The 12,596-nt window shown below is 39.4% G+C and overlaps 1 protein-coding gene across 7 annotated transcripts in view; it reads right to left on the bottom strand.

The window, feature by feature from the left end:
• BEGAIN (brain enriched guanylate kinase associated) overlaps positions 1 to 12,596 on the bottom strand; it is a 158,828-nt gene that overhangs the window by 109,710 nt on the left and 36,522 nt on the right. For 6 of the 7 annotated variants that reach the window (XM_042047750.1, XM_042047749.1, XM_042047752.1 and 3 more), the window contains one exon: positions 3,689 to 3,717. In XM_042047750.1, the coding sequence (XP_041903684.1) occupies positions 3,689 to 3,717 (29 nt within the window). Of the gene's footprint in view, positions 1 to 3,688; positions 4,120 to 12,596 lie in introns of those variants that run through there. The other variant, XM_042047754.1, reaches the window with a different exon arrangement.

The following is a 12,596-nucleotide window of genomic DNA, read 5'->3' on the forward strand; positions in this document are numbered from 1 at the left end:
GCAGAGAAAACCTGCCAGGAGTCTGTACTGGAGCTGCAGTGGAACTGGTCTTTCATTTGCACATCTAACCATTCCATGGGTTCAATCTGATTTAAAGGAGTCGTTTCCAGTGTACTGGCAATTTTGTGTGCCAGCCCCCACAGATCTACAAGGCCTCCAGCTTGGAAGGCTTGTGCTTCTCTTGCATGTATGCAGCAAAGATTGCACACTGCTGAGTCAAAATAAGGTAGCATAGGTATATTTGAAACTCACTTTAATTAACTAAGATTTTCAATCCTTGTTTATAGACATGAAAAAGAACCAGATCCAAAAAACAGTATTTAAAAGGTTGGAGTCAGAAGTAATTAATGCTCAAAGTGACTCTATAACCATACACAGCCAACCTACATAAGTGCAGATCCTCAAGAGGTTTGTGTTTAGTAGTTAGCCTTACTTCTGCCTAATATATTGGCACCTTGAGATGTAATAAACACTGTACTGCTAAGAATCATTCACAGTGACAAGACTTCATTGCAAAAACTGATTCTTTTGAGTCCAAGTTTTAGCATGAAATTGCATGTTTCCACTTCTAGAGGAAGGTGTCCCTGTGCCAGGCTAAATACTGACAACCTCCCACCTCTGCTTCCTGCTGCTCCTTCCACATATAACTCTGTCACAGCAGAGCCCCTGCTTGTGACATTGCAGGTCACAGCAGCTCCTTGGTCTGCAAAGGGAATTATTGCTGCATTACGTGAGATGAATCACATTGCTCTGGACAGATCCTCAGTGAAGGAATGTAACAATAAGACGTGTATTAATTTGCTGGACTACTACTTGTGCTGCTTGGCTCAATGAATTTTATGGCTGAATAAAGCATGGACCATCAGTGGATCAATTTTTCAGGCTCCTGCATTCACCCCTCTTTCTGAATGGGCCTGGCTACCCCAGTCCTTGGGGATGCTCCAGATGGATCCCCATTCTCCTGGGCTGGAGAACGTGCAAAGCTCACCCAAAGACTTACAGAGCTGCCTTCTTAAAACGTTTGGCCCTTCGAGCTCCCAAGGTCTGTCACCTGTTCTCCTTATTTAAAAGACTTTCTTCTCTGAAGAGCACTGTGGAACGCAAACCTCTATTTCTCTAACCCTGAGGGTTTTCAACCTGGCTTCACTGTCCTGTGGTTATGCACCTTTCTCCTCTTGTCCTGTTTGTCTAACAAGATTTGTTTCCTTTATGCTGATTACAGAACCCCTTTCTCTCCCTCTGTTGCAGGAGCCTTGTACCCTCTGTGCACCCCAGCTCCACAGCTGGTGTGGGCTCACCCTCTATTCCTTGGGCCAACACTGTCCCAGGTGCTGTGGAATTGCATACCATCAGCTAGTAACAAAAAACAGTGGCAAAGGAGCTGGGCAGAGGAGATAGGGCAGAACACAATGAAGTATCATGTGGGAATGGCTTTCCCACATTACACTGGTTTCTACATATAACAAAAAATACCTCTTTCCTCCCAGCCTGCCATTTTCCTGTTGTTTCTTTCTTTCTTCTCCTAGCTTCATGTTAGCTTTCTTCATGACCTCTCTGAATCCACTGTGGTTAAAATACAGGGTAATTTGTTTTTTACCTGGGTACCAGACTTCTGTAAGTTTAGAAAAATCTAATTCACTCCAGGCTGTGAGTTTACCAGCTATTTAAGATAACGACTCCAGATAGTTTCCTTAAACTGCTGAAAATTCTGTCAGCTTGCATCCTAGAGAATGACTGTCGACAGGGAGGCTGGAAAAGTTTGTGATGGAGCAGTGCAGCTTCTGCACTGGGTCCTGCTGGAGTGCCTCTAGCCTGGCTCGCTGCTCTACTTGGGAGCACACGAAACTCTGGAACTAGCCTTGCACCTGCTGGGGTGATGGGGACAAACATCTGCCAAAATCAGCTTTTGCACACAAGAATTTTTAACAGAAAATTTCTTTAGCAAACTCCTGAGAGAGCCTGGCCCTTCTCTTTGTGGAGTTAATAGCGAAGCTCCTACATCATTCAGTGGGGCAGGGTGGGTTTTCCATCTATGTAGCACTCAGAGAGTAGGGAGGTAAAGTCTGGCAAGCCTGACAGCTGCAAAATTGTGGTGTTTGGAAAATGGAACTTTACAAATGCTTATTCTCATCATAGAAAATTCTTTCTTTTTTCAATACATTCTGCTTGTTCTCCTGGGCTCTGCAGCCCATTATTGCAAAAGAGACAAGACTAAAAGCAGAGGCCAAAGTATGCTCAGGAAAGTATTGCAAGAATTATATTGCATTTGTGCACTCATGCTTATCAAGCAAACATGTAAATATATATTTGCTTGTATCTTCTAAGAGAGTAATTCATGACAGGAGCGTGCATACACCATAAGTGATTGTTTGGAATTTTTATTAGACACCAGTCCACATATCGAGGCACTTTCTCAGGCATTACTCAGGAAAAACTCAAGCTTTAACATTATAATGCTTATATACATTGCTAATCCATAGTACATTGCACAGTGTTTTCCTTTCAGCACAAAAGTTGCAATACTTCTGTTGTCATGATGCTCTACGAAAGTGTGTAAGTTAAGTGCTTTAAAAATGTATTCTTAGTAACTTTTGGACATGCATCTTCAGGTCCACTGTAAGAGACTCAACCTCCTTTGCATCAAAAGAAAAACAGGATTCTGTTTCCAGCCCAGAATTCATTAAACACTTGATCAAATTTCTGTTGTTTTGCATTTGCCATTCCTTCCCCAGTTATTTCTAGAATTTCAGAACTTTTCTGCATTTCTGATAACTCAGGATAGCCATTCCAAACTGAAGGAATCTAAAAAGTTGCTCTTGGACAACAGTTGTCACTAACTGGAGTTACCAGGTTCAGAGAAGGAATTTAGGCTTGTCCAATAAAACCAAGTAAGATCATAGCCAGTGTATTTGGTTACGAAAAGAAGTTCCATAAAGTATTTAAAGGGTAGTAAAAGGTTCATCTCTTGCCTATCACTTTGATAATGTGTTAGTAGACAAGATTTTACTAATTTTTAATTAATTTATTAAAAAGGGCTAGAATGCTTTCTTCTTTTTCTCTCTCAACAACATACACAAAAGCAATATCCCCCAAAGCAGACTTGCACTAGGACATGAGATGGAAAACTTATGTTATAAAACCTATCTCCTTCTGCTTAAAGCAGAGAGATGTACTGAGAAACTGGTACAATATGACAACATTTTAAACACAGAAGAGACAAGATTTATCTGGCTGGTATACAATATAAAACAAAAATCGAACACCAATGTTATAGTGCTGTATTGAAACAATCCACATTAATTAGATGCTTTGAAGTCAAGCCTATGTTTTCTTCAGCTTTTTCATGAATTATTGATCCACTTTCCACATTAAATGGAATGGCAGGCTCTTGCAGTAAATGGACAAGTGGCTACAACATTTATATAATCAAATATGCGCTGCATCTGGCAATAAAATGTTTGTGTGTAAAACATGCTTTCTGAATTGACATCCCTGCAAAACAGATTTACTAGAACAGCCACATTCCTTTTCTTTTGTCTCTAAAGCACAGATTGCCTTGCATCATCATGCAATCCAGTGTTCTACTCTGATGGCATTAAGCGAAATATTTTCCAAGAGCCTGTAACGAGCATTGTGCAACAGAACATTTCTTCTCTATAATGAGATGTAAATAAACTGTCTCACTTACCTTATTTTCTCCATTTCTGCCGCAGAGGCCTACAAGAAATCAAATAATAGGAGCAAGTGAATGAAAGAAAACATTCACTCTGCAGGTTTATGCATAGTTAAGGCTTTCCGAATGCTTCTCGACAAGTGGCTACAAAGCGCCGGCGAGCGAGCCCCACATCTGCATTAGCCGAAAATAACGCTGCCAGCTGAAGTGGGGAATAAAGCCGAGCGCAGTGGGAGCCCGGTATACCCACGAGCCATGGGCACCAGAATGACTCAGTTGTAGCGCTGAGGCAGAAAATGGGGAGGGGAAAAAAAAAGAAAGGAAAAAAAAAAAAAAGAAAAAAGCAAGCAGCAGCAAGTAACAGGTTACTGAGCCTCCTGGGTTTCCGAGGGAAAGTTGAATTGCAGTGCTACCCTGTGTGCGGTGGGCATGGCAGCGGGCTGGGCTGGCGGGGATTGACAGTGACTTCATCACACGTGAATTTGGAGCTCAATTCATCATCTTTCACAGAGCCCGACAGATGGAAGGACACGAGCTTGCCTCCTTAGTGGGAGTTTCGAGTAATCAAATTACTTTCCTCAAGTAATACACTATCTTGACAATTAGCATCTCGATACATGGAGGCGTCTCGTTAACCCTTTCGCTGCTGCTGCCCCGCCGGAAGGTCCCCGCCCCAGTGCCTGCCCCGGCCCCTGCCCCGCCGCGCCGGGCTCCCGTTAACCCTTCGCCCGCGGCTCGGCTCTCCCACGGAGACAGAGGCTCTCCTTGCATCCTCACAGACCTGGCACAGCAGTGGGTGGTCATTTCATTAATCTGCCTGGGCTCTTTTTACCGTATAGATGCTGTAAATCCCTACTTATCTATAGCATGGAGACTCTAATTTCTCCGGCATTACTTATATCAAAAGCATACTCTTGTTAACCCTTTGGTTTCTTTTTCATAATTATCTCGCACAGATCCTTAATAGCTGCTCTCATTTCATTTCAGCAAGCACTGGGACAGAATCTCATCAATTCTCCCGGTCCCGCTTTATTGTAACTAAGGAATGAGCACTCAGAGCAATCCTGCCATCTCTAGAGCCAGAATCTCTTATTTATAGTGAAAGCACTGGCCATTAATCATGAGCACTTTAAACCTTATTGATTAATGGCTAACAATCATATTTGAGTATGAAATAAATTAAAGATTAAAAATAGAGAAATGTAAATTTAATCAGTTGACCAGCAGGAAATTTGTCAAACTGCTTAATAACACATCCCAAATGACAAATTGTTGGTTCTTCACTGGGTCACTTGTCTTCCGTTTTTCTCATTTACTTTTGATTTGCCCATTAGATAAGTTGTCAGTCAGGCTGGTGTTTGCACAGTAATTTCTGATGACAAACATTAAGGATTTTAGGCATCTACCATAACATGGCAGGCAGGAAGCCAGCTGCAGGAAAAACCCTCCTCAGTTTCTCAGTAACATACCTAATACATGTTTACATGGTCCTTGCAATGTCTGTTGGAACCACAAGGTTGCCTGGACCGCGAGTTTCAAAATGTAACCTAAAGACTCATAATTGCTTTCTCTAATTTGTGTCTATCCATTGAATCTTGCTGTCATATGCAGGAAATAGATTCAACATTGCTGATTAGAAAATGAACCACAGGGGCTTTCTCGCTGGGCATTAGAAGCTGCTGGCAGACCCATGGGCTTGACAGTTTGACTCTCCAGACATGAACTCTCCAACGCTGCCCTGATCATGATGTTCCTTTAATTCTGGGGAGACAACATAGTTTCTCTCCAGGGTTACTTACTATTTCCTTGCCTTGAACTCTGGGAGCCACCATGAAGGCAGAGTACTTAGAATATCTGATTTTAGAGCTTCTGTTGTGGCAATATCTGCAGACATAAAGGGAAGCTACCTGGCCTTGTTTTTGCCTAGTACTTTGAATAATGCTGCACTCTTGGGGTCACTGTGGGGGTTGCTTTGTGTGATTAAATCAAAGTATTGAGAAGAGGAGCTGCAGACTGATGTTTTGGTGACAGTCATCTGTGAATGCAGGTGAGTCATTGGCCGCCAATCCTGACAGGAAATTAGTAGGGGGAAGAAAAGCACAGAAAATGCCTAACACCAATTCAAACAAGAAAACTAAACCAAGCTTCAATTACCTTTTTTTTTCCTGGTAGGGCTGGGTTTTTTACCTCCTCACAGTAAAAGCTCTTTGTTTCATGTAATATTGCCAATTTTCCTTTGAACCGTTGAGGATGTTCTCCTCTGCCTTTCCCTGGCAGGATGTGCAGTAAAGAGACAGCTCCTCTCTGATGTGGAAGCTGTGGGTTCAGATCAATCCTCCTCGAGGAGGATGCTCTGCCCCAGGTCAGGGGCCTCTCTGGGCTGCAGCACTGCAATTCTCTATTATGTCTTTTGATGGGGATCCACTTCCAGTAAATAAGTAAGAGCACAGGACAGGACTAGAGCCTGTGTGTTCTCCAGCAGATTGCCCTAGCTTTCAGTCTAGGGAGTCAAATGAGTGTATAGAAACTAGAAATGGTGGAAACAAAGACAGGAGCATCTGTAGAAATATAGCTTTCATCCCAAGCAGTTTATTTTCTCAGATAGTTGTGTCCCTTAGAAAGGTCCTTTTTATCCTCTTTTTTTGGTTTTTTTCTTCTTCTTCTTCTATTTCTTCCTCCTCTATTTCTTCCTCCTCTATTTCTTCCTCCTCTCCCTTTTTATTTTTTTTTAATTTTTTTTCTTTTATCCCCCCAAAAAGCCTTAGCAACTCATAACTATTTTAAAAGTCTGTGCTTTTCTGAAACAGCTCTGTTATCACAAGGTGACATTTTTACTACGGCAAAATTGCTGTTCCTAGCCGGATCCCTGCCATTGATTTAGCCTGTAGAAGTTTAGAGGTTGCATCATCCTCCCACTGCCATGAAGGCTCCTATTTGAAATATCTTACTGAATTGAGTTAAAAATATATTTTAAACAGCTCTGAATTGGCCACTTTAAGGACAAATCTTGTCCTTAAAGCCTTGTGGGACCTATTTCAAGCAGATAGACTGAAGTAAAAGTTCGTATAAGAATGTCCTTAATGGCAAGTCATCCATAAATTGTTGCTTGCTAGTGTGTTGATTCATTTCAAGTGATTCTGGATGCCTAAACTGAGCAGTGATTGAAGATGTGTGTTTAAATTAAGATCAGTAATTACTTTTAATTACAAAAATATCAGATGTTATTTATTTACATGGGGTTTTTTTTTAAACAATATCAATGCTGTATGACTAAAGAATTTATTTAATTGGCCTAAAAATAACAACTTTTTCTTTTAATAAAAAGTTTGGTCTTAGTAATTCAATAGCCTACATTTCCATACACAGTCTCTTTATTTAAAATACTGAGACAGGTTTGAAGATTTTGATTTTTACAGAAATTCTTGGTGTGGCAACTCTGCCTAGAAGCACTTTTGGGCAATGCCTAATAATATTGGTAGAAACCTGATTTTTTTTCAAGTATTTGAAGGAAGCAAGTGTGATACACTGAACAACTGCCGAGACTCTCCTTTTTTGGAAATGTTAAACATTTAAAGGTTCATTTTGGAGCAGATATTGAAAAAGGAAATAAGTTTTATATATATATATATATATATATATATTTAATATAATCCCCCACCCCTCACTTATTCTAGATTGCAAGTTGATATTTGATATTCTTTGAAAACAAAGTCATTTATTGGCTTGAATGAAAGCATGGATGCTGTTAATGGAAACCCCAGGAAATTTTATTGTGCTTTTTTCCCTCTTTACAATATGTTTATTGCCTTTTTGACAGTGTGACAACTTCTGGGTTGTTTTCAGGTTGGCAGAGTGAATAAAGGATACTGTGCTCCCCTAATTTTTTACCTTTCCATGTTTCATTAATGAGTCAAACAACCTCAAGACAATGGCAGAATATTCTTAGTCATTGACATACATAAAACTTAGTATAGTGATCCAATTCTTTGGGTTTTTTATATAATCAGTGTCCATAGTATTGATTAGTGAACCTAAACATTTTTTTAATGAAAAAGTCATGCTGATGGTCTATCTACCACTATTCAGTTCACAGTGTGTTTATATTTTATTTCCTTTATGACCACTTTTTGAGGGATAAGCAATCATAAGATTTCAGATCTTTCAGATGTCTAATGAAATTTCCTTCCCCTATGATCTTGAGGTTAATTTTCATCCTTCTGCATCTTCCCAATGTGTGTGTGAAAAAGAAGGAGTACCCTGAAGGCGAATTTTTAATTTCACTTGTTATCTTTTGTTTTCTTGGAAAGAGCTGTTTCATTTCAGAGGGAGAGACAGGACCCAGACTGGCTCAGTGCTCACCAAGTCTTCCCACTGTGTTCAGTCACTTTGGAGCGGCATGTTGGCTTGTTGCTACCAAATGTAGAAGAAAAGAAAGTGTAGCAGGAAGTTACTGCCACTAATTTATTCTGACTGTTTACTCAGACTTGTTTATTTTTGTGGAAGTTACTTTTATTTCTTTGTTGAGGAAACCCGTAAATGAGACCTCTTTCGCAACTAAAGTTTTCTGGACTTCTGGCACATTTGTAAACTGCCACTTGTTTTCAAACCAACTACATTACTTCAACATCTTCTTGTGCTCGCTGTTGTACTAAAGTTTTATTGATAGAAACCACTGTGATCTTTTTCCTTTCTTTTTGCACAGAGTACAAGAGTTAAAGATTTGATTTAATAAAAATTAGAGACTATGTAATTGAATAGGATCAATCTTTAATTAGACCTTAATCAATTTTTAGAGATTCGTTTTATCAGCTTTAAAGTACCACTCAGGAAATGCCTGAAGAAAGACTAAAGTTTAATCTATAGAAACTTTAAAAAAGCTGGAGGAAGTGTTCATTTGAATTTGATTGTATCGAATGTATCTGATAGATGTTTACAAAAGAAGAATCGTCTTTCTGTAAAACTCTTGCCAGAAATTTCATGAAGATACATAGAAAATTGGGTCCATGTCTCCACAGTTACCTATGTAGTAGATATTTTGCTCAGAAAGCATGTTCTCCAGCCATACCTCCACACCATGGGCCATGAAATACTTCCACTATGCTCAGACCATCTGAAGATAGTTCAGATATGAAAGGTGAAGAGGTTTAATACTGAGGGAAGAAGGCAGAAGCTGCCAAGACTAACAGCCTTTATCCTTTCCATACTAATGAACTTGTTGGGGCCACTGAAGATTTTCTCTTGGGAAAAGGAACATCACACATATTAAAAAGAATGGGAGGGTTCCATTAAGCTGTAGAGGGTTTGCATGTTGGACATGAGGAAAAGCATTTGTCAACCAGTTTAGATGTAAACAACCACAAGTAAGTCATAGCAAATCTCTTAACTCCCCCAAGAGTAGCATTGCACTTTCCCAGCATTCCCTCCCTATCTGGGACAAATTGCCGATGTTTCTTAGGGTTACAGAAAAAATCCTCCACAGCAAAATTAAGTTACAAATAAAAACTCAGATATTTGGGTCTAACTGCATACAGCAAAGATATGGCATAAATGGACCCAACTCAGTAAACAAAAACATAAATTGTCTTTTTAATTCTTAGAGCAGATGACTAAGTTCAATGCCCAGAATTTTTACACTGCACCAGAACACCTGTACTCTGTCATACAATGTCCATAAGGCTGTTGGGACCCATCTTGAAACAGTTAGATTTATTTTTACTCTGTTTTTCTGAACACTACTAAACTGATTGAAATCAGAGGGTGATTTTAACCATGTTAAATTTTGTATGACCAATTCTCTCTTTGATCTTGTACCAATTTTATGTTTAAAGCTTATTGCTCCCACCCTGTTTTTACATTCCCATACACATTTATGAAGAGAAGTTTTATCTGAGAAGGAAAACAAGATGTGCTTCTCTGACTGCTCTCAGAAGATTGTACTCCTTTTCATCTGTCATTTCAGTATTCCTTCTCTGGGTTTGCTCCAAATTACCTTAAATCTGATTTGAAAATGGGTGATCAGAATAAACATCATGCACAAAGCACCTTGGCAGTACCTTGTATGGTAAATGTATGCTTCAGTGACTCCAAAGAAAATATATCTGCAGTGCATCTTAGGCTTGTCTCAGATTTCTCGTGGTTCTCTCTCACTGGAGGCTCACACCTGTTTCACAGTCTAACAACACACCTGGATCTCTGTCTCTCTGCTGCTGCCAAATGATGAGCTACACAACATAAAGTCTTTGTGCGGATATGTTGTGTTAAAGTTCATCAGTTTCCATTATTCTTCTTATAAATAAACCAGTTCTTATATGAGCTTCCTAATTGTTGTCAATATGTCAAAATGCCTGTATTATTTAGGCAAACAGTTTATTGGCTCAAAGTCACTAACAAGTATTAGCAAAAAAATGTTTCCAAACCTTCTTTGAAAGTTCCAGTAATCCCTTTCCAACCTGACAGACTTCAATTTTAACATTTACATAGGGTTTTTGTTCAGATTAATAATCTTGAATTACTCTCCATTTTATGTTTTAGAGGGTAATTCTCAACTGAGCACTTTATGAACTACTTTGTGCAAATCTAGATAGATCACGACTTGTTCCCTGAGTATGAAATTGCTTCTCTTAACAAAAAGTTACTTTTGCAAGAACTGTCATGATTTATGCCACTTTTCCTCATCCTTGATTGCTCAGCTTGCTTGACCATGAAGCCTTTGCTTCGCTTCATGTTACATTTTCTCTTTATCACTTAGGATATATTTGTACCATTGCACACAGAGAAAAGCTTTTCTTCTGAGCTTGCCTATTCATGTGTCAACTGAGCAAGATTTTGGGCTGGGGATTACTGCAGGATTCCTGACACCAGCAGAGTGAATAGTCTTAGTTTGAATCTGCCTTAATTATGATAGTTTCTGTTAAACCTTCCTCATCCTTACTCAGATATCCTCCAATTATTCCCTGTTCACTATCATTCATACTGAAAGATGAGGCAGAGAATCTCTTTTATAACTGGACAACATCTAAGTTATCCTGAACTTCTGTCTGACTTTCAGTATACACTAGGTCTTCCTTTTATTTTTTTTTTTGTTTTTCTGTCTGTGTGGTTGAAGACCTTTTCAGCACTAGTGTTTTAAAAATCATTAGCAAGGTCTGACATCACTGAATTTTTGCCTGAAACAGACTGGGGAATAATCATAACAGAAATAAGATAAAAAGAAATAATGGGATTTTTTCTCAAAACAGACATTTAAATTCTTCATGACACATCCTGCATGTGTGAACATGTATCAAATAGCAACAAAGTAAATTGAAACTGTAACCTACAGGCTTTTTTTTTTGCATGGTTGGGAAAACATAGTGTTCTCAAGCTGTTTTATTTGCTAATATTTTAGAATCTTTGTTTTGCTTCCTTAGTTTCTTTTTCACTCTGTAAAGTCTCAAAGCCACATTCCCAACAGGGGCAAATTAGCAGAGCTCCAGTGAAGTGAAGTCTTGCTGATTTATATCACTAGAGGTTCTGCTTTTAAATGGCTGTTTCAATGAGTCAAGCTGATTTCTGTCATACCCATTACCCCCAAGTACCATGAATGCTGTAGTTTCTCTCCGAAAAGGGTCCCAAAAGAACCTACACCTCTTCTCCATGTCACTGGGCAAACCATCCAGTGAAACCTGAACAAAGATCATTGAAAACAGGGGGCTTCCTGCCTTAAAATGATAGTTCAGACTCCACTTGAATTGTTCAGTATATTTTTGCTCAATCAGATTGCTTGAACCTGTGCATGCAACTATTGTGATTAAATGCTTGGTTTTTATGAAAATAGTCCTTGTAGTCAGCAGCAGAGATGAGGATCCATAGTGCTAGGAGCTGTACAAACTTTTCAAGTGAAAAGGAAAGCTGTTCCCAGATGACCTGACCAACTAAAATAGGGACAGATATGTACAGTAATTTTTTTCCTTTATGGTGCAGAGACACAGCAGCATGTCTGACAATGGATTGATGAACTATTTTCTTTAGAGTTGTTCAGCATCCTATGATGCCATAACATTACAAAAGGTTAGAATAGTGAGGTGAAGCCACACTGCTTGCCCAGTCAACCCTCTGTACATTTCAGTTCCATCCAGTGAGACCCCACCAGTGACAGTGTAACTAAACACTTTAAGTGAGACTTAGATGCAATCTAGTGGACCAAATGGGCTCTATGTCTCCTAAACTACTAATAACACTACCAACTGGACATTGCCAGTACACATATGTACTCTAATACAGACATTGATAACTGCAATTACAGACACAATATGAAAGCATTTAGCTACAGCAATTGTCATTTAAAAAGCTCCTGTTTGTCAATAGATAATATAAAGTGGTATCTGAGATAGTGAGGAGTAACTGCAATATCCTGGAGCACTGACTCCTGACTGGTTAGGTATGGATTTGTACTGAGTGGGACCAAAGCCTGGGTTGTCATGACCCAGGATGGCATATGAATTCTAACATAGCTGCTCCCAGGAATTTCTGTGCTTGCAGCTTTGTATCTCTACATATGTCCCTACATAATGAGGATGTTTTGCTCATGAATGTTGAAGATGGGAAGTGGGAGAGAGAGATGAGAGGGGGAGCAGAACTGCAAAATTCATACATCCTACACTTCGAGAACTCTGTTTGTTACAAAACATGTATTTTATGCTCTAACTGCTTCTATACCTATCTAGGTGATAAAAGTAATCACATGAGGCCCTGTTAAATAAAACTTCACCTCTAATTCTTGTTGTGGTCCCTAGTTTTGTGCCCTGTGTTTAGAACCACCCCTAAAGGAAAGGTTCAGAGGAAGGCAACCAGAATCCTAGGACAGCCAAACAACATCCTAGCAAAACCAAGACTGCAATGGATGAAAATATTTGTTTTCAAACAGGGTGAAGATTGCTGTAAA

This window comes from Corvus kubaryi, unplaced genomic scaffold, assembly GCF_017639235.1.
Source record: "Corvus kubaryi isolate FWS band 111438036 unplaced genomic scaffold, C.kubaryi_AGA036_p1.0 66, whole genome shotgun sequence".
NCBI classification, from domain to species: domain Eukaryota; kingdom Metazoa; phylum Chordata; class Aves; order Passeriformes; family Corvidae; genus Corvus; species Corvus kubaryi.